General features: G+C 47.3%; 1 protein-coding gene across 1 annotated transcript in view; it reads right to left on the reverse strand.

The window, feature by feature from the left end:
- The window catches only part of LOC134965757 (protein-arginine deiminase type-2-like), a 78,155-nt gene that overhangs the window by 32,022 nt on the left and 22,568 nt on the right, over positions 1 to 23,565 (reverse strand). Inside the window, exons 2-3 of the mRNA XM_063942105.1 lie at positions 6,724 to 6,907; positions 4,391 to 4,463 (exon numbers count right to left, since the gene is read on the reverse strand). Coding sequence (XP_063798175.1) covers positions 4,391 to 4,463; positions 6,724 to 6,907 — 257 coding nt within the window. The remainder of the gene's footprint in view (positions 1 to 4,390; positions 4,464 to 6,723; positions 6,908 to 23,565) is intronic.

Below are 23,565 nucleotides of genomic sequence, written 5' to 3' on the forward strand. Positions count from 1 at the left end.
TCCATCTCTACCGCCTTACTCCATCTCCCTCTCACCCCCTCCTACTCCATCTCTCTCCCCCTTACTCCATCTCTCTCTCCCCCCTTACTCCATCTCTCTCCCCCCTTACTCCATCTCTCTCTCTCCCCCCTTACTCCATCTCTCTCTCCCCCCTTACTCCATCTCTCTCCCCCTCTTACTCCATCTCTCTCCCCCCCTCTTACTCCATCTCTCTCTCCCCCCGTTACTCCATCTATCTGTCTCCCCCTCTTACTCCATCTCTGTCTCCCCCTCTTACTCCATCTCTCTCTCCCCTCCCTCTTACTCCATCTCTCTCCTCCCATTACTCCATCTCTCTCCCCCGTTCTTATTCCATCTTCCCTCCATACTCCATCTCTCTCTCTCCCCCTCTTACTCCATCTCTCACCCCCTCTTACTCCATCTCTCTCTCCCTCCCTTACTTCATCTCTCTCTCCTCCACTTACTCCATCTCTCTCTCCCTCTCTTATTCCATCTCTCCCTCCTTACTCCATCTCTCTCTCTCCCCCTCTTACTCCATCTCTCTCTCTCCCCCTCTTACTCCATCTCTCTCTCTCCCCCCTTACTCCATCTCTCTCTCCCCCTTTTACTCCATCTCTCTCTCCCCCTTACTCCATCTCTCTCTCCCCCCTTATTCCATCTCTCTCTCCCCCTCTTACTCCATCTCTCTCTCCCCCCTTACTCCATCTCGCTCCCTTACTCCATTTCTCTCTTCCCCCTTACTCCATCTCTCTCTCCCCCTTACTCCATCTCTCTCCCCCTCTTACTCCATCTCTCTCTCCCCCTCTTACTCCATCTCGCTCTCTCCCTCTTACTCCATCTCTCTCTCTCCATCTCTCCTCTCCCCTCTCTTATTCCATCTCTACCTCCTTACTCCATCTCCCTCTCACCCCCTCCTACTCCATCTCTCTCCCCCCTCTTACTCCATCTCTCTCCCCCCTCTTATTCCATCTCTCTCACCCCCTTACTCCATCTCTCTCCCCCCTTTTACTCCATCTCTCTCTCCCCCCTTACTCCATCTCTCTCTCCCCCCTTACTCCATCTCTCTCTCCCCCCTTACTCCATCTCTCTCCACCCCCTTACTCCATCTCTCTCCACCCCCTTACTCCATCTCTCTCACCCCCTTACTCCATCTCTCTCCCTTACTCCATTTCTCTCTTCCCCCTTACTCCATCTCTCTCTCCCCCTTACTCCATCTCTCTCTCCCCCTTTACTCAATCTCTCTCCCCCTCTTACTCCATCTCTCTCTCCCTCCCTTACTTCATCTCTCTCTCCTCCACTTACTCCATCTCTCTCTCCCTCTCTTATTCCATCTCTCCCTCCTTACTCCATCTCTCTCTCTCCCCCTCTTACTCCATCTCTCTCTCTCCCCCTCTTACTCCATCTCTCTCTCCCCCCTTACTCCATCTCTCTCTCCCCCTTTTACTCCATCTCTCTCTCCCCCTTTTACTCCATCTCTCTCTCCCCCCTTATTCCATCTCTTTCCCCCTCTTACTCCATCTCTCTCTTCCCCCTTACTCCATCTCGCTCCCTTACTCCATTTCTCTCTTCCCCCTTACTCCATCTCTCTCTCCCCCTCTTACTCCATCTCTCTCTCCCCCTCTTACTCCATCTCTCTCTCCCCCCTTACTCCATCTCTCTCCCCCTTACTCCATCTCTCTCCCCCCTTACTCCATCTCTCTCACCCCCTTACTCCATCTCTCACCCCCTTACTCCATTTCTCTCTTCCCCCTTACTCCATCTCTCTCTCCCCCTTACTCCATCTCTCTCTCCCCCTCTTACTCCATCTCTCCCCCTTACTCCATCTCTCTCCCCCTCTTACTCCATCTCTCTCTCCCCCTCTTACTCCATCTCTCTCCCTCTTACTCCATCTCCCCCCCCCTCTTATTCCATCTCTACCGCCTTACTCCATCTCCCTCTCACCCCCTCCTACTCCATCTCTCTCCCCCCTCTTACTCCATCTCTCTCCCCCCTCTTATTCCATCTCTCTCACCCCCTTACTCCATCTCTCTCCCCCCTTTTACTCCATCTCTCTCTCCCCCCTTACTCCATCTCTCTCTCCCCCCTTACTCCATCTCTCTCTCCCCCCTTACTCCATCTCTCTCCACCCCCTTACTCCATCTCTCTCCACCCCCTTACTCCATCTCTCTCACCCCCTTACTCCATCTCTCTCCCTTACTCCATTTCTCTCTTCCCCCTTACTCCATCTCTCTCTCCCCCTTACTCCATCTCTCTCTCCCCCTTTACTCAATCTCTCTCCCCCTCTTACTCCATCTCTCTCTCCCTCCCTTACTTCATCTCTCTCTCCTCCACTTACTCCATCTCTCTCTCCCTCTCTTATTCCATCTCTCCCTCCTTACTCCATCTCTCTCTCTCCCCCTCTTACTCCATCTCTCTCTCTCCCCCTCTTACTCCATCTCTCTCTCCCCCCTTACTCCATCTCTCTCTCCCCCTTTTACTCCATCTCTCTCTCCCCCTTTTACTCCATCTCTCTCTCCCCCCTTATTCCATCTCTTTCCCCATCTTACTCCATCTCTCTCTTCCCCCTTACTCCATCTCGCTCCCTTACTCCATTTCTCTCTTCCCCCTTACTCCATCTCTCTCTCCCCCTCTTACTCCATCTCTCTCTCCCCCTCTTACTCCATCTCTCTCTCCCCCCTTACTCCATCTCTCTCCCCCTTACTCCATCTCTCTCCCCCCTTACTCCATCTCTCTCACCCCCTTACTCCATCTCTCACCCCCTTACTCCATTTCTCTCTTCCCCCTTACTCCATCTCTCTCTCCCCCTTACTCCATCTCTCTCTCCCCCTCTTACTCCATCTCTCCCCCTTACTCCATCTCTCTCCCCCTCTTACTCCATCTCTCTCTCCCCCTCTTACTCCATCTCTCTCCCTCTTACTCCATCTCCCCCCCCCTCTTATTCCATCTCTACCGCCTTACTCCATCTCCCTATCACCCCCTCCTACTCCATCTCTCTCCCCCCTCTTACTCCATCTCTCTCCCCCTTACTCCATCTCTCTCTCCCCCCTTACTCCATCTCTCTCCCCCCTTACTCCATCTCTCTCTCCCCCCTTACTCCATCTCTCTCTCCCCCCTTACTCCATCTCTCTCTCCCCCCTTACTCCATCTCTCTCCCCCTTACTCCATCTTTCTCTCCCCCTCTTACTCCATCTCTCTCCACCCGCTCTTACTCCATCTCTCTCTCCCCCTCTTACTCCATCTCTCTCTCCCCCCTCTTACTCCATCTCTCTCTCCCCCCTCTTATTCCATCTCTTTCCCCCCTTTTACTCCATCTCTCTCCCCCCTTACTCCATCTCTCTCCCCCTCTTACTCCATCTCTCTCTCTCCCTCTTACTCCATCTCTCTCTCTCCCCCTCTTACTCCAACTCTCCGCCCCCTCTTACTCCATCTCTCTCTCCCCCTCTTACTCCATCTCTCTCTCCCCCCCTTACTCCATCTCTCTCTCTCCCCGTCTTACTCCATCTCTCTCTCCCCCCTCTTACTCCATCTCTCTCTCCCCCCTCTTACTCCATCTCTCTCCCCCCTCTTACTCCATCTCTCTCTCCCCCCCTTACTCCATCTCTCTCTCTCCCCCCTTACTCCATCTCTCTCTCCCCCTCTTACTCCATCTCTCTCTCCCCCCTCTTACTCCATCTCTCTCTCCCCCCTCTTACTCCATCTCTCTCTCCCCCCTCTTACTCCATCTCTCTCCCCCTCTTACTCCATCTCTCTCTCCCCCCCTTACTCCATCTCTCTCTCTCCCCCCTTACTCCATCTCTCTCTCTCCCTCTTACTCCATATCTCTCTCTCTCCCCCTTACTCCATCTCTCTCTCTCCCTCTTACTCCATATCTCTCTCCCTATTACTCCATCTCTCTCCCCCCTCCTGTGTTGATTTTTCTTATGAGCACTTCATATTATTATATAGATTATTCTTACCATCCCTGTGTGTGCTTTTGTACACACATTTTCTCTTGTACACAGTGAATTGCTCTCTGTATGCAACTTGGGTATCACTGTGTGCTTTTATCCTTTCTTCTGTACTGCTATACAATTCTGCTTGACAGTTAGGAGCTAATTGGCTGGTGCGTTATCACTTTCCACTTTATTACTTCTCCAGGCTTAATACATCTGCCCCAATATGTGGCAGAAATATTTTAAAATTAAAAAAAATGGATTGGCACTTTCACGATGCAGACACTGACCTCATTTTTGGAGAACACTCAATGTACAAGAGAGCATTTGGAAGTGTGATATATAGAAGATGACGGAGCTGCGGAGCAATATATGGTGAACTGCACGTCTCACCCTGCTATCCAAATAACCCACATGTGGCCCTGAGCTCCGCAGCCCATAGGTTCTGGGTGACTTACGGATGCCAGTCAGGTAGATTCCGGATTTGTCAACAGGCGCGTCTGACCCCTTTTTGTAGTATGCGAAGGTTATCTGCAGGAATAAATGTTGGACAGTAAATGCAATATACCAGGACGTTACACCGAGCGCTATATACACAGCCACAAACCTGACCGATGTTCTACTGTGCGCACTGTGATAGGACCAGGCCCGGGTGACACGAGTGTACCATTCCCTTCTACATAATGACATTTTGGAGGTTTTCTTCTAAATTACTCTCTAAACGCCCTGACATCTGTGACGTGCGGTGAGGTGAGGCGAGGTAGAGCATTTCCTGTCACACTAACATATATACCAGAGTTCTGACTATAAAGTATACAAACAATACAAAGAATATATTAGAAATATATATCTTTATAGTACTCTAATCATTTTCATAATCAAAACTCTGGAGTAAAAGTCCCTGGCAGGTGAGGCAGTGCCCCCCCCCCCCCTCTCAACCGACCCTCCCCCCCGCCCGATCTTTACCGCACATCCCTGATCAAAAATTATTAAATTTCCAGCAGTATATACTGCTGCACCTGTGTATAATACCCACATGTATATACTGCTGCACCTGTGCACAATACCCACATGTATATACCACTACACCTGTGTATAATGCCCACATGTATATACTGCTGCACCTGTGTATAATGCCCACATGTATATACCACTGCACCTGTGTATAATGCCCACATGTATATACTGCTGCCCCTGTGTATAATGCCCACATGTAGATACTGCTGCACCTGTGTATAATACCCACATGTACTGTATATACCACTACACCTGTGTAAAATTCCCACATGTATATATCGCTGCACCTGTGTACAATGCCCACATGTATATACCACTACACCTGTGTATAATGCCCACATGTATATACTGCTACACCTGTGTATAATACCCACACGTATATACTGCTGCACCTGTGCATAATACCCACACGTATATACCACTACACCTGTGTATAATACCAGTAAAAGGACTGCCAGTAAAAGTCCCTGGCAGGTGAGGCAGTGCCCCCCCTACCAACCGACCCTCCCCCCCCCGCCCGATCTTTACCGCACGTCCCTGATCAAAATTCACCAAATTTCCAGCAGTATATACTACTGCACCTGTGTATAATACCCACATGTATATACTGCTGCACCTGTGTATAATACCCACATATACTGTATACACCACTACACCTGTGTATAATGCCCACATGTATATACTGCTGCACCTGCGTATAATACCCACATGTATATACTGCTGCACCTGTGCATAATACCCACATGTATATAGCACTACACCTGTGTATAATGCCCACATGTATATACTGCTGCCCCTGTCTATAATGCCCACATGTATATACTGCTGCACCTGTGCATAACACCCACATGTATATACCACTACACCTGTGTATAATACCCACATGTACTGTATATACCACTACACCTGTGTATAATGCCCACATGTATATACCGCTGCACCTGTGTACAATGCCCACATGTATATACCACTACACCTGTGTATAATGCCCACATGTATATACCGCTGCACCTGTGTATAATGCCCACATGTATATACTGCTGCACCTGTGTATAATGCCCACATGTATATACTGCTGCACCTGTGTATAATGCCCACATGTATATACTGCTGCACCTGTGTATAATGCCCACATGTATATACTGCTGCACCTGTGTATAATGCCCACGTGTATATACTGCTGCACCTGTTTGTAATACCCACATGCATATACTGCTGCACCCGAGTAGAATGCCCACATGTATATACTGCTGCACCTGAGTAGAATGCCCACATGTATACAATGCTGCACCTGTGCATAATGCACACATGTATATACAGCTGCACCTGTGTAGAATGCCCACATGTATATACCTCTGCACCTGTGTATAATGCCCACATGTATATACTGCTGCACCTGTGTATAATGCCCACATGTATATACCGCTGCACCTGTGTATAATGTCCACATGTATATACCGCTGCACCTGTGCATAATACCCACATGTATATACTGCTGCCCCTGTGTATAATGCCCACATGTATATACTGCTGCCCCTGTGTATAATGCCCAAATGTATATACTGCTGCCCCTGTGTATAATGCCCACATGTATATACTGCTGCACCTGTGTATAATGCCCACATGAACCCTTTGGCTCACATATTGTGTGTAAATCTGACCCTGGACTAGCCAGTGCCTCCTGAGCCATTTACCTCACCGCACATCCCTGCAACACATCATTGCGGTTTTATGGAGCAAGTCACTGCCAGCTCTCCCCGGGCTCCACGCTCACCTTCCCATCGTTGGTCTCTGCGCTGGGCACCGTCACGGTAAGCTCCACCAGGGTCTTGCTGGACAGCGGCCACAGCTTCTCTCCATTCACCACTTTCTGCTTGTCCACCTCACTGTTGAGAACTTTAGCCTCAATGTGGGGACTGTGCTGCATGCTGAACCACTTACAGTCCACCGGAGAACCCCTGTGTACAGGACAAAGGGGTAACATTACAGACCTGGAAAACACTGGATGAAAACCATTCTCCCTGGAGCCGCCATAGAATTACCACTATTATGTTTAATTTAATATATATATATATATATATTTATATTATGGCAGGAGAGGTACTTTGCCACCTGTAAGCTACACACAGGGTCCTGGGGGTAGATGGGAAGTGTGGATGGACCAGACCATGTCTTATAGGCTTCTTAATAAATTTCTTTATTAGACAGCCATAGAGTCACAACATAAGTTACCAGGAATCAACTTACAGAAATATTCAGCAGTGACAAATAATCAAATTCAATAATGAATAGAATGCAGAAAATTGAAGGCTGTACAGCTTTTTTTGTTTTTTAGTAAGAAAGGAAGAAAGGTAGAAACATTTCACATCGAGTAATACAGACGCAGCAGTCTAGCAACAATAGTAGGGGGTATGATTCACCTAGGTGCACCACTATCCCCAACAACAAGCAACATACATAATATGTGAACTAAATATCACAGCTGTTAGAGAGAAGGAGAGACAGGAAAGAAAAAGGATACAGATAGAAAGTAAAGAAAAAGAAATAGTACAGAAATACTACCTATAGATAGGTGGTGTATATTGCCGGGGGGGGAGAGTTGGTCAAATATATATTCTGGATGAGGAGATTAAATCGTGGTTTTGGGGTGAACACTGTAGTGTGCAGTACCATACTTTTGGAGAGTCGATGTTATAAGTGGGGTCTACCCAGTAACCCTACCCTTCAAATTACAGAAGGTCAAATAATAGTTCCCGCTATCCGACTAGTCCAGTACCACGTTGTGTCCCGGAATACCCTCCAAATACATTCACGTCTATCTAGGGGTAAACGCTCTATATAAAATTCCCCATTTTTTATGGAAAAGTATAACTCCATTTTCAATTTGGAAAGTGGCCATTCGTCTCTCACAAAATAGTACGTCTAATAAAGCGGATTCCCATTCTCCTACCGATGGGGCAGTTTTATATATCCAATGCCTCAGTATCGCCTGTTTTGCCACCGTGACCATCACAGTCAGCAGAGGGATCACAGGGGCGAGGTCAAACCGCGACAGCCAGGGCGAGAAGTCAGCGAACAGCAACGGGCCCACTACTCCAGGAAGAGTTAATTTGAGTAGTCGGGATAAATACTGGAGAATCTTACACCAGAACCGTTTAATTTTCCCACATAACCAGAGATTGTGTGCAAGGGATGCTCCACTTACTCCACATTTAGGGCAAATGCCCGACTCACCAGGGCGGAAGTGTTCTCTTTGGGAGGGGGATATATACATCCTGTTTACAATCCTTAAATGTATTTCTTGTAATGTAGCGGATTTTAGAGCCTTTAGGACTAAGTCAGTGTTCGCAGAAATCTCGCCCATCTCGGGTGCCTCCGGGAGTTCCCGCCGCCAAGAATCAGAGAGAGGGGACCAAGAGGGGGCTAACACCTCAATCAGGTCATTGTAAAGATAGCGAATTTTGAATGGATTTTGTTTGCAAAACGTGAGAGTGTCGAGAATTGTTCGAGTAGAGGCCACTTTGCCTAAGGGGTCACTAAGAGAGTTGACATAATGGCGCGCTTGGAGGTACATGAAGAAGTTGGAGTGGGGTAAAGAAAATTTTTCACGTAGTTGCATGAAGGAGAGCATCTGTCCACCAGGATCAAAGACATCCCTAATAGTGTATATCCCCTTACTTTTCCATGTGTAAAAATGACGATTATCTAAAGAAGAGGGGAAATTGGGGTTACCCCATAAGGGTATGTATGGTGACTCAAAAGGGTCAGTACGAAATAGTTTATGAGTGGACGTCCAGGCCCTATAAGTATCCCAAAATAAAATATTAGTCCTAACTTCCTGGGGTAGTTTAGACTGTGGTGTGTGAAGCAATGCTGCAGGGGAGTAAGGGGAAACCAGTGCCTCCTCCAGTTCCAGGTTCGTGAATAGATCTGACCGAAGGAGCCAATCTGAGGCAAACTTAAATAGTGCTGATCTGGCAAACATTGTCAAATTGGGCATACTCAGTCCGCCTTTTCGTTTAACATAAGTTCGGGCTTTGGGCATGCGAGGTTTTGAATTTTTCCAGATAAATTTTGAAAATATTTGCGAGCAGAGTAGGGAGTCTTGCTTAGTGATCGTGACGGGGAGCATTTGAAGCAAATAAGCCAGTTTTGGGAAAATAACAGCCTTTATCACCACTATCCTGCCTAACAGAGAAAGTTTGAGGTCTTTCCAGGATTCTAAACGTGTTTTAATTTGTTGAATAATGGGTGTATAATTAAATAGATACAGCCGGGAGAGTTCCGAAGGAATATAAATACCTAAGTATTTTAGTTTAGTAGGAGTCAGCGTGAATTGGGAAGAGAAGTCAGTATAGAGAAGAGGGTCCTCTATGTTAGTCAGAGGGAGTAATTCAGATTTATGGGTATTTATGCGATAACCAGCAAAGGTACTAAAACAGTGTATAGTGTCAAAAATAGCAGGTATCGAAGTACGGGGGTTAGAGACAAATAAGATCATATCATCTGCAAATAGTCCAAGTTCAACTTCCCTCCTTCCTACTGATATCCCCGAGAAGGCCGGTAATTGTCTCAGTGCTATAGCCAGGGGTTCTAAAGCTGCCGCAAAAAGCAAAGGGGATAAGGGACAGCCCTGTCTGGTCCCCCTATGAATCGTTAAGGGTTGAGACAGATATCGATTAGTGAAAACTTGTGTAGATGCATTATGGTATATGGTGTGTATAATGGCCACAAATCGGTCGGGAAATCCAAAACGTCGGAGTGTCTCAAACAGGTGGTCCCACGTCACCAAATCAAACGCCTTTTAAGCATCCAATGATAATAGGAAAGTGGGATCACCAGTCTCCACCCCCCTCAGGGATTGTAGAACTGTTAGGACTTTACGGATATTGGTCACCGAGTGTCTGCCTGAGATAAAACCGGTTTGATCTTTGTGGATTATTTCAGGCAAGATAAATTTTAGCCGGTCTGCTAACAGTTTAGTAAACAATTTGTAGTCCACATTAAGTAAGGAGATAGGGCGGTAAGAAGACGGGAGGAGCGGGTCTTTACCAGGTTTGGGTATAACCCGGATCAGGGCAGAGTTAAAATAGTGTGGGATAGTAAGGTTGGAAAAAATAGAATTAAAAAAGGCTGTTAGAGAGTCCACTATTTTAGGGGAGAGCAATTTAAAGAATTCCCCAGATAAACCATCAGGGCCTGGGGTCTTCAGCGGTTTAAGGGCTTTAATAGCCTCCGTCACTTCAGTGACAGTAACAGGGGCCGTAAGGGAATCTGATTGATCTGGGGAAATCTGAGGCAACTGTAATGTTTCCCAGAAGGAGGTTTTGGTAGGTTGGTCAACATTGCTATGAGAGTAGAGATCGCTAAAAAAGGAGTAGAAGATATCAGTGATCGCCTTCCCTTCGGATTGCACAGCTGAGGTCGAATTCCTCAAAGCTGTCACATGTTGGGGTCCCTTATCGGATTTAAGTAAATTGGAAAGCATTCGGCTCGGCTTATCTCCATATTGAAAAAAATTATATTTACCTGCAATAAGGAATCTATTATCCATATGTGTCAGAGTATGGTCAAATTGGGTCTTAGCGTCTCTATATTTCTGCTTGTTAGCTAACGTAGGTGAGGATTTAAAGTTTTGAAATGAGGAAGTGAGTATGGATTGTGCTGTCCTATATGCGGCGTCTTGGTCCCGTCTATATTTCGCCATGTATGCAATTATATCTCCTCGTAAAACAGCTTTAGCAGTCTGCCAAAATAAGGCAGGGTCAGACGTATGGTCAGAGTTGTTAAGAACATAAGAGTCCCAGGAAGTCATCAACATAGTTTTAAAGTCCGGAGAAGCCGCCATCTTGGCAGGGAATCTCCAATGTGAATTGGTACCCAAAGTGAGTCTACCCTGAAGCACAAGTGATATAGGGGCATGGTCTGAAATAGTTATGGGGTTAATAGCTGCCTCAGTGATCCTGGGGGACAGATCGGCGGAAACAAGGAAATAATCAATACGTGAGAAGGAATCATGGGATGAAGAGTAGTAAGTATATTCCAATTCTACAGGGTTATGGAGACGCCATATATCAACCAGTCCCAGCTGTGCAGACATGTAATCCAGGTTGATCTTGGGTAGCCGGGTCCTCTGAGACGAGGCACCCTTCCTGTCCAAAACCAAAGAGGACACCATATTCATATCCCCTCCAACAATGAGAGAGGTATGCGAATATGGGCGGAGAATATTCGTTATCTCCAGATAAAATGATTTATCATAGACAGCCGGGGCATAGACATTGCATAAGGTTAATCTGGTGCCTTCCAAGGTGACATCTAAGACAATGTATCTACCTAGAGGGTCAATAATCTGATGATGTATGTCAAACACCACCCACTAACGGATAAGGATAACGACCCCCCTCGCCTTAGAAGAGAATGAAGAAGATGCTACAACCTCTTGTCTAAGCATGGCAAGTTTAGCATGTTCAGGAGGGGTCAGGTATGTCTCTTGGAGCATAGAGACGTCAGCTTTTATCTTATTTAAATAGGTAAGGATACGTCTCCGTTTGATAGGAGAATTAATACCCCTAACATTCCACGATATTATATTAAGTTGTGACATTTATAACATCAGCAGGGGAATACAGAAGGATAGTAAGAGGTCTTGTGATGAGAAACATCCTTATGCAAGTAATCCAGAGTATCATAAACATAGACAATCCCCACCCCAACCGGCTAAGCATCTGCAAGTAAGAAGTAACGGAGAGGAAAGTAAAAGAAGTCGGAAAGAAGAGAGAAAGGTAAAGACAAAGGTTAAGACAAAAACAACATATGAGAGCGTCTACACCAGCATACATCAGTATAGACTTTCAGCGTGAACCCGCTGCAATGTAGAACAATAGAAATAACAAAATAACCAACAGCCAATATCAAGATAATAAACTCAAGAAAACGTCCTAATGACCCTTATAGAAAGAAAATGAAGTGCTTTCCAAATAGTCATGGTAGGAGTTAAACCTAATCCACCTCGCAATAGAGGAGAATTATTAACTATATCAACCAGTATAAGAACATGGACTAAGTCCCGGTATCAGGTTTCAATCATTATCATCAGCTCTGCTTGGAGAAGATGGATGTGAGGCCGAGGGAGACCGCATGGGTCCTCCGAGCTCCGTTACAAAGCCCTTAGCCGAGTCCACTGAAGTGAAATCCTTCGGACCTTGTGGAGTGAAAATGCGCAGCCGCGCAGGATAAAGAAGGGCAAATCGGATACCGCTTTTCACCAGCTGAGAGCATATTGGAGACATTTCCCTTCTGGCTCTAGAGACTTCCGCGGAATAGTCCTGAAAGAGAAACAGCCGTTGTCCATCCCATTGAAGTGGGCCTTTGCTTCGAGCCGCAGACCATATCAGTTCTTTATGTCTGAAGTTTAAGCATTTGAAGATAACCGGGCGGGGTCTAGATTGGTTAGAGTCACGTGGGGGACCCAGTCTATGAGCTCGTTCAATTTCCAACGAAGAGAGTTCTTCGGGGATACCCAGGAGGTCTGGCAAGTCGGAGAGGAGAAATTTTAGAAGATCAGGTCCCTTCAATGATTCTTTAAGGCCCACAATTCTCAGGTTGTTACGTCTCGAACGATTTTCTAGATCGTCCATCTTCATCATCATATGTTGGCGTGAAGTTGTTAAAGATACGACTTGTTCTTTAAGATCCTCAATTTCCTTAAAGTTAACTCCAATCCTATTCTCGTTCACCGAGATTCTGCGGGTCATAGACCCGAGTTCTGATTTCAGGTCTGATACTGCAATCATAAATTTATCTGCCTGAGCTTGTAATAAAGGTTCCACGGTTTCTTTAATCGCTTTCACTATTTCCGAATAGGAAGGAGGAGCGGGGGGAGCCTTTGGGGCCATGGTAGGTGGTGATTCAACCGCGATGTCTAGGCAGACAGGATGGGAGGACAGTGGCGGAGAGGTGGTGCTTGGTTCTCCGTGTTTACTACCACTCCTATATCTTTGGGGTTTTGGTGTAGAAGAACTTAAGGATTTGTCCATAATAATAATTATGAGCTCATGAGGGTCGGACAGATGATATGGTTTGCCGTTGGTTATAAAAGTAGGGAGAGATCTACATCACAGCTGCGGGTGGTGCGAATTCACATAGCGCTGTGAAATGTATCCATTTATGGAAAACCGAGAGCGGGTGCAGTTCACCAAGTTGTCAGAGAGATGCAATTGTGTTTGCCATGCATAAAATTGCTATCGCCAATATATATGGGAGAGTAAGCAGCGAAATTTAGAGAGCGTGGTGAATAATATCGGTAATGTAGTATTTCAATTACAACGGCAATCCGGCCCGCGGCATCACCGTATAAGCACGCCAACTGAAGACAAATGAGTAGGTATTGAGATAATCTCACTCACCTCCCACACACGTGGCGACGAGGGAGGGGGGGGGGTAGGAGTTGTAATTCACTTTGTGGCAACGGACTGGAGAAATAGCGTCAGTTTTAAGGATCAACAGTGGTGGTAATGAGAGTAACCAGTTTCACTATGATGTGGTGCAGGAGATATCAATCGTAGGGCAAAGATATAATCAGTAGAGGATGAGGAGAGGTAGGGTTTGGTAGGTCTGTGGTGCCCCTGTAGTTGATTCTATGTAAGAGTGATCTCCCTCAGTCTCACATATAATTATGGCACTTATAGTCCCCCTCACCTTCACGGCCCTCTTCCGCCTCTCTCTGCTCCAGTAGATGTTATTTCCAGGGGGAGAGGGGTGCAGGGAAGGCGCAGCCGCCTCAGATGGAGTCCGCTGCAGGCTGAGGGAGATCTGTGCCGGCGCAGCACCGGAAGTGCGGCCCCGCGGCTTTCTCCGTCCTCGAGCGCCGGGTCACGATTCCCGCTTCACGGGGCTCCAGCTTCGATTTAGGGGGGTCCCAGAGGCTTCCCAGCAGGGTGTAAGACTGACCAGGGTGTTTCAGTGGCCGCGGGCAGCTTTGGCGCCAGCGCGTCTCTCGGAGCTTCCCGGCGGGTCAGATGTGAAAATTTAGCCCGCGGCTCCGGCACCCGGTGTAGGCCACAACCTGCAGAGACTGCAAAAACGATCTCCCGGCTCCGCGACCAGGCACGCAGGCACCCTGAGCCACAAGGTGGGTTATGAGGGTAATAGTTTCAGCAGCAGATGCTGTTTTTTATATAATGAGTAGGAGCTCTGAATTCCTGCTTCCAGCCATCTCTCCAGTCAGGCCACGCCCCCCCCTGGCTGCTGTTTTTAAAGCAGAGTCTCTCCCATGAGTCAGGGCTCCTGAAGGCAGTTAGTGTCCAGGTGATAGGTCTGCTAGGGACAGTGGGATCCGGAGGGCTGGGCCACTAGTGTCAGGATACCGGGACTTGGAGGGTTCCTTATTAAGTAATAGGGAGTGATGCAGGGCCTAACCTCCCTGGTAGTTTATACTAACGACAGTGATCTTTGTTTTATGTATATCTTTGTTTTGAGCTACCTGAATAAAAGGTATTCGTTGTTTTTGCACAAGCCTGGAGTTGGTCGTTGGTGGATTTTTGTAGCAGAGCACATTCTAGCAAGACTCCTGTTACAAATGGCGCCTGAACAGGGACTCTTCTGCTAGTGGTGTCACACGTGGCAGAGGACCCAACAGCCGCAAGGTAGCGGCACACATACCAGCGAACTACAGACCAAGCTGAACTTGTGGGCAACAGTACCAGACCAAGGGTGTTGTGAGTAGTGGTTAAACCCAACCCCACAGGGTAAAAATAATGATAAGTTTTGTTTAAACTGAATGTGCTTCATTTTGGTGCAAAGGTTTGCATTGGCAGCAAAGAGGTTAAACAGGGTGCATGGCCTGTTCTGTCCTATATGCTTTGCACCAATCATTGAAAGTAGCTGTGCGGATTTGCTGTAAGGGGTTGCAAGCAGCTGATAATTTCTGACTGAATTTCTTTTCCAAGCTTATTTTTACCTGTGCCTGCAAAATCTGGTAATGGAGTCTGGTGTCCCTGTTAATTAGCTCATTAAGACCAATCAAGCAAAGTTGAAACCTTTTATAAATGTGGTTCTATTTAAATAGAGAAATTTTGTGGCACTATGTGTCCCATCAATCCCTGAGTTCTAGTTTAAGAGCCTGAAGGGAGAAGTTGTTTATTTGCACTACCAGTGTAAGGTATTTGTGATCACTATGTACATGCTACTTTTCAGTGCTCTGCTAACAGCTTAATCTGTGCTTAAAAGAAAAAAGGAATTTTTTATTGTCCCTTTCACTTACAGTTTTCAAAGGTAACAGGGTGTATAAAGATTTTCAGATATATAGCATATTCTGAAGTGTCTCTTCAAATGGGTAACACCTCAGGTCAGGAACTTATGTGACCCTATTAAAGCCCCACAGTTGGAGAGTGAAGTGGAGAGCTTACTGGGGAGTAATCCAGATCTTGGGGAAGATTTTATTTAGCATGGAACCTTTTTTTTTTTTTTGGTGTCACACGATAAGTGACCTTGAAAGCAATGTCCAACTAAAGGACCAGGAGCTAGAAGAGCTTAAGGAAAAATGTGATTTCCTTCAAGAGCAGGTGAACACCTTAACGCAAAAGCTGGAGGAGAAGGAATCTCTTTTGTCTGACTCGCTGAACAAATTGGGAAGGAGTAGAGAATAGATTGCCAAGCTCTCAGGCCAAGGCCAAAATTTACTAAAAAATCGAGTTTGTCCGATTTGTGTTTTTTTTTTCTAAGTCCCAACACAGGAATTCACTAAGCACAAATCTCGGCAGTGTTTGGACTATTCATAATGGTTTGAATGACAAAGTTCAGAAATACGAATGAATAGACCATCGGTCAAACGCGGCTGTTATTTCCTACAACACGGGTATTCACTATTCATTCGTATTTGGGTGTTAGACTCTGAGTGCTCAAGTGCGAGTGTATTTTTTTGCGGATCGTTAAAAAAAGCAGCAAAAAAATAGACCTGCTTTTTCCAGTCGAGTTTGGATTACCATGCATGGATCTGTGAGATCTGTGCATAGTTATCTATGGGAAAGGGTCTGTTTAATGTAAAAACTGGGGGAAAAATTTGCGTGGGGTCCCCCCTCCTAAGCATAACCAGCCTCGGGCTCTTTGAGCCGGTCCTGGTTGCAAAAATATGGGGGAAAAATTGACAGGGGTTCCCCCATATTTTAACAACCAGCACCGGGCTCTGCGTCTGGTTCTGGTGCCAAAAGTACGGGGGACAAAAAGCGTAGGGGTCCCCCGTATTTTTGGAACCAGCACCGGGCTCCACTAGTCAGAGAGATAATGCCACAGCCGGGGGACACTTTTATATAGGTCCCTGCGGCCCTGGCATTAAATCACTAACTAGTCACCCCTGGCCGGGGTACCCTGGAGGAGTGGGAACCCCTTAAATCAAGAGGTCCCCCCCCTCCAGCCACCCAAGGGCCAGGGGTGAAGCCCGAGGCTGTCCCCCCCATCCAAGGGCGGCGGATGGGGGGCTGATAGCCTTGTGAAAAAAATAGAATATTGTTTTTTGTAGCAGTACTACAAGTCCCAGCAAGCCTCCCCCGCAAGCTGGTACTGGGAGAGCCACAAGTACCAGCATGCGGTGGAAAAACGGGCCCGCTGGTACCTGTAGTACTACTACAAAAAAAATACCCAAATAAAAACAGAACTCACACACCTTGAAAGTACAACTTTATTACATACATGCACACCTCCATACATACATACTTACCTATGTTCACACGAGGGTCGGTCCACTTCTCCAAGTAGAATCCATGGGTTACCTGAAAATAAAATTATACTCACAAAAATCCAGTGTAGATCGGTCCTCTTCTGAGCTTGTAATCCTCGTACTTGGCAAAAAAAACAAACCGAAAAACCCGAACCACGCACTGAAAGGGGTCCCATGTTTACACATGGGACCCCTTTCCCCGACTGCTGGGACCCCCCGTGACTCCTGTCACAGAGAGTCCCTTCAGCCAATCAGGGAGCGCCACGTCGTGGCACTCTCCTGATTGGCTGTGTGCTCCTGAGCTGTCAGTCAGGCTGCGCACGGCAGAGATACAATGTTGCGCCTATGCGCTCCATTGTATCCAATGGTGGGAACTTTGCGGTCAGCGGTTGACCGAAAGTAACCTCACCGCTGACCGCAAAGTTCCCACCATTGGATACAATGGAGCGCATAGGCGCAACATTGTATCTCTGCCGTGTGCAGCCTCACTGACACTACAGGAGCACACAGCCAATCAGGAGAGTGCCACGACGTGGCGCTCACTGATTGGCTGAAGGGACCCTCTTTGACAGGAGTCAGGGGGGGTCCTGGCAGTCGAGGAAAGGGGTCCCATGTGTAAACATGGGACCCCTTTCAGTGCGTGGTCGGGTTTCCGGTTTGTTTTTTTGCCAAGTACGGGGATTACAAGCTCAGAAGAGGACCGATCTACACTGGATTTTTGTGAGTATAATTTTAATTTCAGGTAACCCATGGATTCTACTTGGAGAAGTGGACCGAGCCTCGTGGGAACATAGGTAAGTATGTATGTTTGGAGGTGTGCATGTATGTAATAAAGTTGTACTTTCAAGGTGTGTGAGTTCTGTTTTTATTTGGGTATTTTTATTGTAGCAGTACTACAGGTACTAGCTGGCCCGTTTTTCCACCGCATGCTGGTACTTGTGGTTCTCCAAGTACCACCTTGCGGGGAGGCTTGCTGGGACTTGTAGTACTGCTACATAAAACAATATTCTATTTTTTCACAAGGCTATCAGCCCCCCATCCGTAGCCCTTGGATGGGGGGGGGACAGCCTCGGGCTTCACCCCTGGCCCTTGGGTGGCTGGAGGGGGGGACCCCTTGATTTAAGGGGTTCCCACTCCTCCAGGGTACCCCGGCCAGGGGTGACTAGTCAGGGATTTAATGCCAGGGCCGCAGGTACCTATATAAAAGTGTCCCCCGGCTGTGGCATTATCTCTCTGACTACTGGATCCCGGTGCTGGTTCTAAAAATACGGGGGACCCCTACGCTTTTTGTCCCCCGTATTTTTGGCACCAGGACCAGGCGCAGAGCCCGGTGCTGGTTGTTAAAATATGGGGGAACCCCTGTCAATTTCCCCCCCATATTTTTGCAACCATGACCGCCTGAAAGAGCCCGAGGCTGGTTGTGCTTAGGAGGGGGGACCCGACGCAATTTTTTTTTTTTTGATTTTTAACACTAATTTTTTTTTTAAAGGTGCACAATGAAGCCCTGCACGGATCTCACAGATCCGGCCGGGATTCCTTGTGTTTTGTCAGGCAGTGTTTTACTCATCACTCCCGTAAAACACTGCCTGACATTATGAATCACATCGACATCGGAAAAAACGAATGTGGAAAACTCGGCAGCTTAGTAACTGACCGTATCAGGATTCAAAAAGTTGCAGTAAAATGCACCCGATACCATTCGAGTTCAAACACCCTTAAAAACGGCTAAAACACGAATATTAGTAAATTTTGGCCCAGGTGTCAGAGTTGCAGAAAACCTTGGCAAAGGCTAAACCCAGATCTTAAAACTTTGTAGTACATAGCCAAGGACGATTAGAGGAAATCTCCTGTGCCCAGACACATACCTCCCAACATGACCTTCTCCAGGAGGGACACAATGCTCTGCTTCTGGACTTTTTTCTTAATTTCTGATTGCCGGCACCTGTTTTGCACAGGTTAATGGATAAGAAAGGTGTTTCACTACAGGTGATGGCAATCATACATTAAGGGAGAAGTCCAGGAGCAGAGCATTCTGTCCCTCCTGGAGAGGGTCATGTTGGGAGGTATGCAGACACGATATGGGAGTTTGGTGCTGGCCAATAAGGCTCTGTCGCAAGACTTGGCGGAGCTTCAGGAGGAGATTTCTAAGCTAAAACCATTGGCTATGCCTAGTTTCAGTTCAGATGCAGGCGTAGCGACACCAATTGCTGAAGACGTTATGACGAAGGTTGGGTCAGAGACATTATCAGCCGAAATAGAGATGCCATCTTCGGGGGGAATGATGCCAACGGTGGTGCAGGCTGCTGAAGAATGGTACCATACTGTATTGGAACCCGGCTATACTGGATTCCCTGTTCCAGCCAGAAGGAACAGAAAAGTTGAGCCAGTGCTGCCAGTGCCTAAGGCCCGGAAGGCTCCCTGCTATGCCACTAGTAAGGCCATCTGCCCGGAAAGTGGAAATGAGGCCCTTCTTCAGAGGTAGGGCATTTACAGGCACTACTGTCCATTCAGTTGGTATTGCCATTCCAGAGCATGGAGGAAGCTGCAGCCATTATTGGGCAGCGCACAGAAAAACCACAGGAATTTTTCAAGCAGCAATAGAGAGCCACATCAGATGGCAGTGTTTTGTTGTTAACCCCTAGGACGGCAGTGAGAAGTTCCTCCGAAGCAGCACCACCTCATTCTCCGGAAAAAGAATGTTGTAGTAGCTTGGGTGAAGAGTGGAACAAAGCCCTGAGTTCAGTAGAACCTGTTCAAGATGGAGCGTGGCAGCCAAAGGGGCTCACAGAAGATGTGTTTATGGAGACACGAGATGTGGATGTGGGATGCCCGGCTGCTCCTCAGTTGACAGGGAGTGAGGAGGAAGCGGTAATGGAGCTGGGAGAGGTTTACTTGATGTCAATTGATCATCCACCTCCAAAACAAGAATCATCTAATCTGCTGGATCTGTGGCAGAATGATGAACCCCAAGAATCTACCTGGACAGATGGCAATTTGATGACTACTCAAAAGCCCATCCTAGAGCAGGAAGTCTTATCTGAGCTGGAGATTGCTTTTGTGGAGGTCTTGGAAACCCAGGATCTGGACATCCAGTGCACATGTGAGACTTTCTCTGACGAATCACAGACAAAGACCGTACCTTTGGAGGTGTCTCGCCCACGTGAGCTAATCATGGCTAAGCTAGTGGCAATACAGGAGTCTACTTCCGAAGTCATCCCGGGAACCTGCTTCTGAAGGCATTCCACTCGTGTATGTGGACGATAAGGTGCAAGATTTCGATCTTGAGGTTGTTGCACCCCAGCATGATCCACCACAAGGGGCTCAAGATCCAATTGCTGAACTGGGACAGTTCATAAAGGACACACTAAGTAAGGAGCAAGAACCTGTCTCAGAGGAATCTGTGCAGAGTCCCATTTCTGAGTTGCTCTACCCAGGGAGAGTTCTCTATATGAGACACGAGAGCTGGAAAACTTGAGGGGAGAGTTCCAAAAGCTGGCTCTAAGTAATAGCCAGCTAAAAGAAACAGTGAAGGAGATTCCTAAACTACAGGGTTGAATAAGAGACCTGGACAAGAGAATCGAAATGGGTTATGTGCCGGTCATAGAACACAAAGAGTCGGTGACTAGGGTCAAAGATGGGAGATCGGAGGACGAAGAAGTCACGTTAATGAAGGAAATGTTACCAAAGCTGGAAAAACTGAAGGAAGCACTAAAAGATCAACAAATGACTTTCTGAGACTCTGGACCAGTGCCTCACTCTGAGGGAAAGGGTGGGGGTGAAGTTGGACCATGACCTCAGAGCAATTAAAGTTGGGACAGAGTCTAGGTGTTACCGGTGCCAAGAGCTTGGCCATAAAAGGTGGAATTGTCCATATAGGCCAAGACCAGTGAGGGCCGGGGTGACTACTAGGCCCAGAGTGAACTTAAAAACCTTCCCCAGTCCAGAGTTGGTTAATGTCAGGTGTCAAAACACCCAGAAAAGAATGATGCGACTTCCTCAGTAGCCAGTAAATCCGAGCCCAATAAGGGAAACATACCTAAAGGTGGAAAGGTGAAGAGAAGGGGAAGTTTAGTGGGCAACAGGAAGTTGTCCATTAAAACGACCACTTTGGCCACTATGCCAAAGTGGAGGGAAAGGGAAGGTGGCACAGTGGAGTTGGTGCCACCAACCTTTAATGGAAATAGATTCCAAGGCCAGTTAAAAGGGCCTCAGGCGTGTACTTGGGAGAGGAACTTGGGACCCAGGTGTATGGGCCCAAGTTATATCCCAAAGACTTGTCAGCCCAAAGTAATTGGCAAATGTGAAACCTTTCCAATGTCACATGCCGCTTTTCTGAGCCAGGAAAAGCTGAGGGAAAGGGTATGTGGCAGGAGAGGTACTTTGACACCTGTAAGCTACACACAGGGTCCTGTGGGTAGATGGGAAGAGTGGGTGGACCAGGTTCCCATCAATTTGGCCCAGACCAGGTCTTATAGGCTTCTTAGCCCAAAAAGCTGCTTCATCAGCCAGCACCTGGGTGCTGGGTTTAAAGCAGAGTCTCTCCCATGAGTCAGGGCTACTGAAGGTAGTTAGTTGTCCAGGTGATAGGCCTGCTAGGGACAGTGGGATCCGGTGGGCTGGGCACTAGTGTCAGGATGCCGGGACCTGAAGGGTTCCTTATTAAGTAAGAGGGAGTGAGGCAGGGCCTAACCTCCCTGGTAGTTTATACTAAAGACAGTGATCTTTGTTTTATGTATATCTGTGTTTTGAGCTACCTGAATAAAAGGTATTTGTTGTTTTTGCACAAGCCTGGAGTCGGTCGCTGGTGGAATTTTGTAGCAGAGCACATTCTAGCAAGACTCCTGTTTTTGTTTTTATATATATATATATATATATATATATATATATATATATATATATAATGTGGTCACGTACCTCAGGCACCACAGGATTAATATAATGTGGTATATAGCCTAATATACAGTATATAGATTTATAAAATTGTATGTTACAAATGACAGATATCCCACTAACAGGATTGGACACACTAAATCACATGATCGCGCTTTATTTTCCACACACCTCTCATTCTGTAAGATAAATGTACCCACTCTTGGGGGTACGCCCCGATACATGCACGCCTTGGATGGTCGCAACGTGCGTGCATACATCAGCGCTCACGCCCAAAAGTGGATAGACAGACAGATAGATAGAAGTTTTAAGTGGGCAGTTCACACATTTTCTTTCCATATCCAAGATATAAGACACTTTGCATGACATTACTATATATTCTGGTGGACAGATAAGCATATTACAGTTATCTCTAACCCATCTACTTGTGAGCAGGAGAATTCATTGCACCTTATCAAGTGAGCGTGAAAAGAGAGGCCTCACACATTCAGTACAATGCAGCTCCGTAAGCCGGCTACAATACATTATCGTTTGTTGCAGCGTCAGGACAGTAAACCGCTGGTATAGCTGCATGGAGGCGGATGAGTGTATGGAGTCAATTCAGTTAGCCGGGAGTTGGGTTGTGGAGCGAGCAAGTGCGGCCAAATACCCAATGGGTCCGCAACCAAAAATCTGCGAGTCAGGGTTGAGATGGGGGCGAGATGAGTGGTCGCTGCCTACGTTACAACGCAGTTCACCCCACCTGCGGATAACTGAACTGACCCCTAAATGTTGCTATACAACCACCAGGTAGCGGAACACTGAATACAACCGATCAGCAGCAACACTGGTGTTACTCTTAGAGCCGGAGCAGATTGTGTGTGTTCTCCAGCTGCTCAGACCCCTGAGATTCCCAGTAAGAGCCTCATGGACAGATCCTATTCGCACCAGTCTCCCGTCCAGCACATACTCCGCGTCGCTGCCTCTCATCCCAGCCTAAATATGGAGAGCCCTAATAATGTAATCACATAAATCTGTCAGCCAGTAGCCTTCCCCTCTGAGCGCACAGACGTCTAATGTCACACTTACAGGGAATATGTAACCAGATGACAATACCACACAGTAAGAAACGCAGGACTGGGCGTCTGAACATTCACATAATAATGTCATTTCCTATAAAATAAGGGGGCGATTCCGAGAGTCAGATTTGTCCAAACTCAGATCTGAGTTGCAGTGTAAGGATGAAGCTGTCCAGCATGTGTGGGCTACATGCAGAAGCAGCCGCTATTTACCCTGCATGCAAACATCATACATGTATTTGCCCCACTTGCATTGCAGTGAGGTTTGTTCCCGACACAAAGGGGGTAATTCAGACCTGAATGCTAGGCTGCGTTTTCATACAGCCTGCGATCAGATCTAAAGTGCGCATGCGTAAGCAATGCGCAGGCGCGTCACACGGGTACAAAGCGCCGCTCAGCGATGGGTTTTTGCGAAGAATCCATTCACACAGGCGGTCGCAAGGAGATTGACAGGAAGAGGGCGTTGGTGGGTGGCAACTGACCGTTTTCAGGGAGTGGTTGGAAAAACACAGGCGTGTCCAAGCGTTTGCGGGGCGGGTGTCTGACGTCAATTCCGGGACCGGACAGGCTGAAGTGATCACAGCGGCTGAGTAAGTTCTGGGCTGCGCAGAGACTGCACAAGATCTGTTTGTACCGCGCTGCTACACATGCGAACGCACACTTGCACAGCTAAAATACACTCCCCTATGGGCGGCGACTATCTGATCGCAGCAGTGCAAAAATCGCCTGCTAGCAATCAGGTCTGAATTAGGCCCAAAGTGGCAGATGTATTAATCCGGAGACGGCATAAGAAAGTGATAAACCAGTGATAAGTGCAAGGTGATAAACGCCCCAGCCAATCAACTCCAATATGTAAATTTACAGTTAGGTGCTGATTGGCTGGTGTGTTTATCACCTTGCACTTATCACCGCTTTATCACTTCCTTATGCCGTCTCCAGGCTTTTTTTTGTA

This window comes from Pseudophryne corroboree, chromosome 10 (genome assembly GCF_028390025.1).
Source record: "Pseudophryne corroboree isolate aPseCor3 chromosome 10, aPseCor3.hap2, whole genome shotgun sequence".
Lineage (NCBI taxonomy): Eukaryota > Metazoa > Chordata > Amphibia > Anura > Myobatrachidae > Pseudophryne > Pseudophryne corroboree.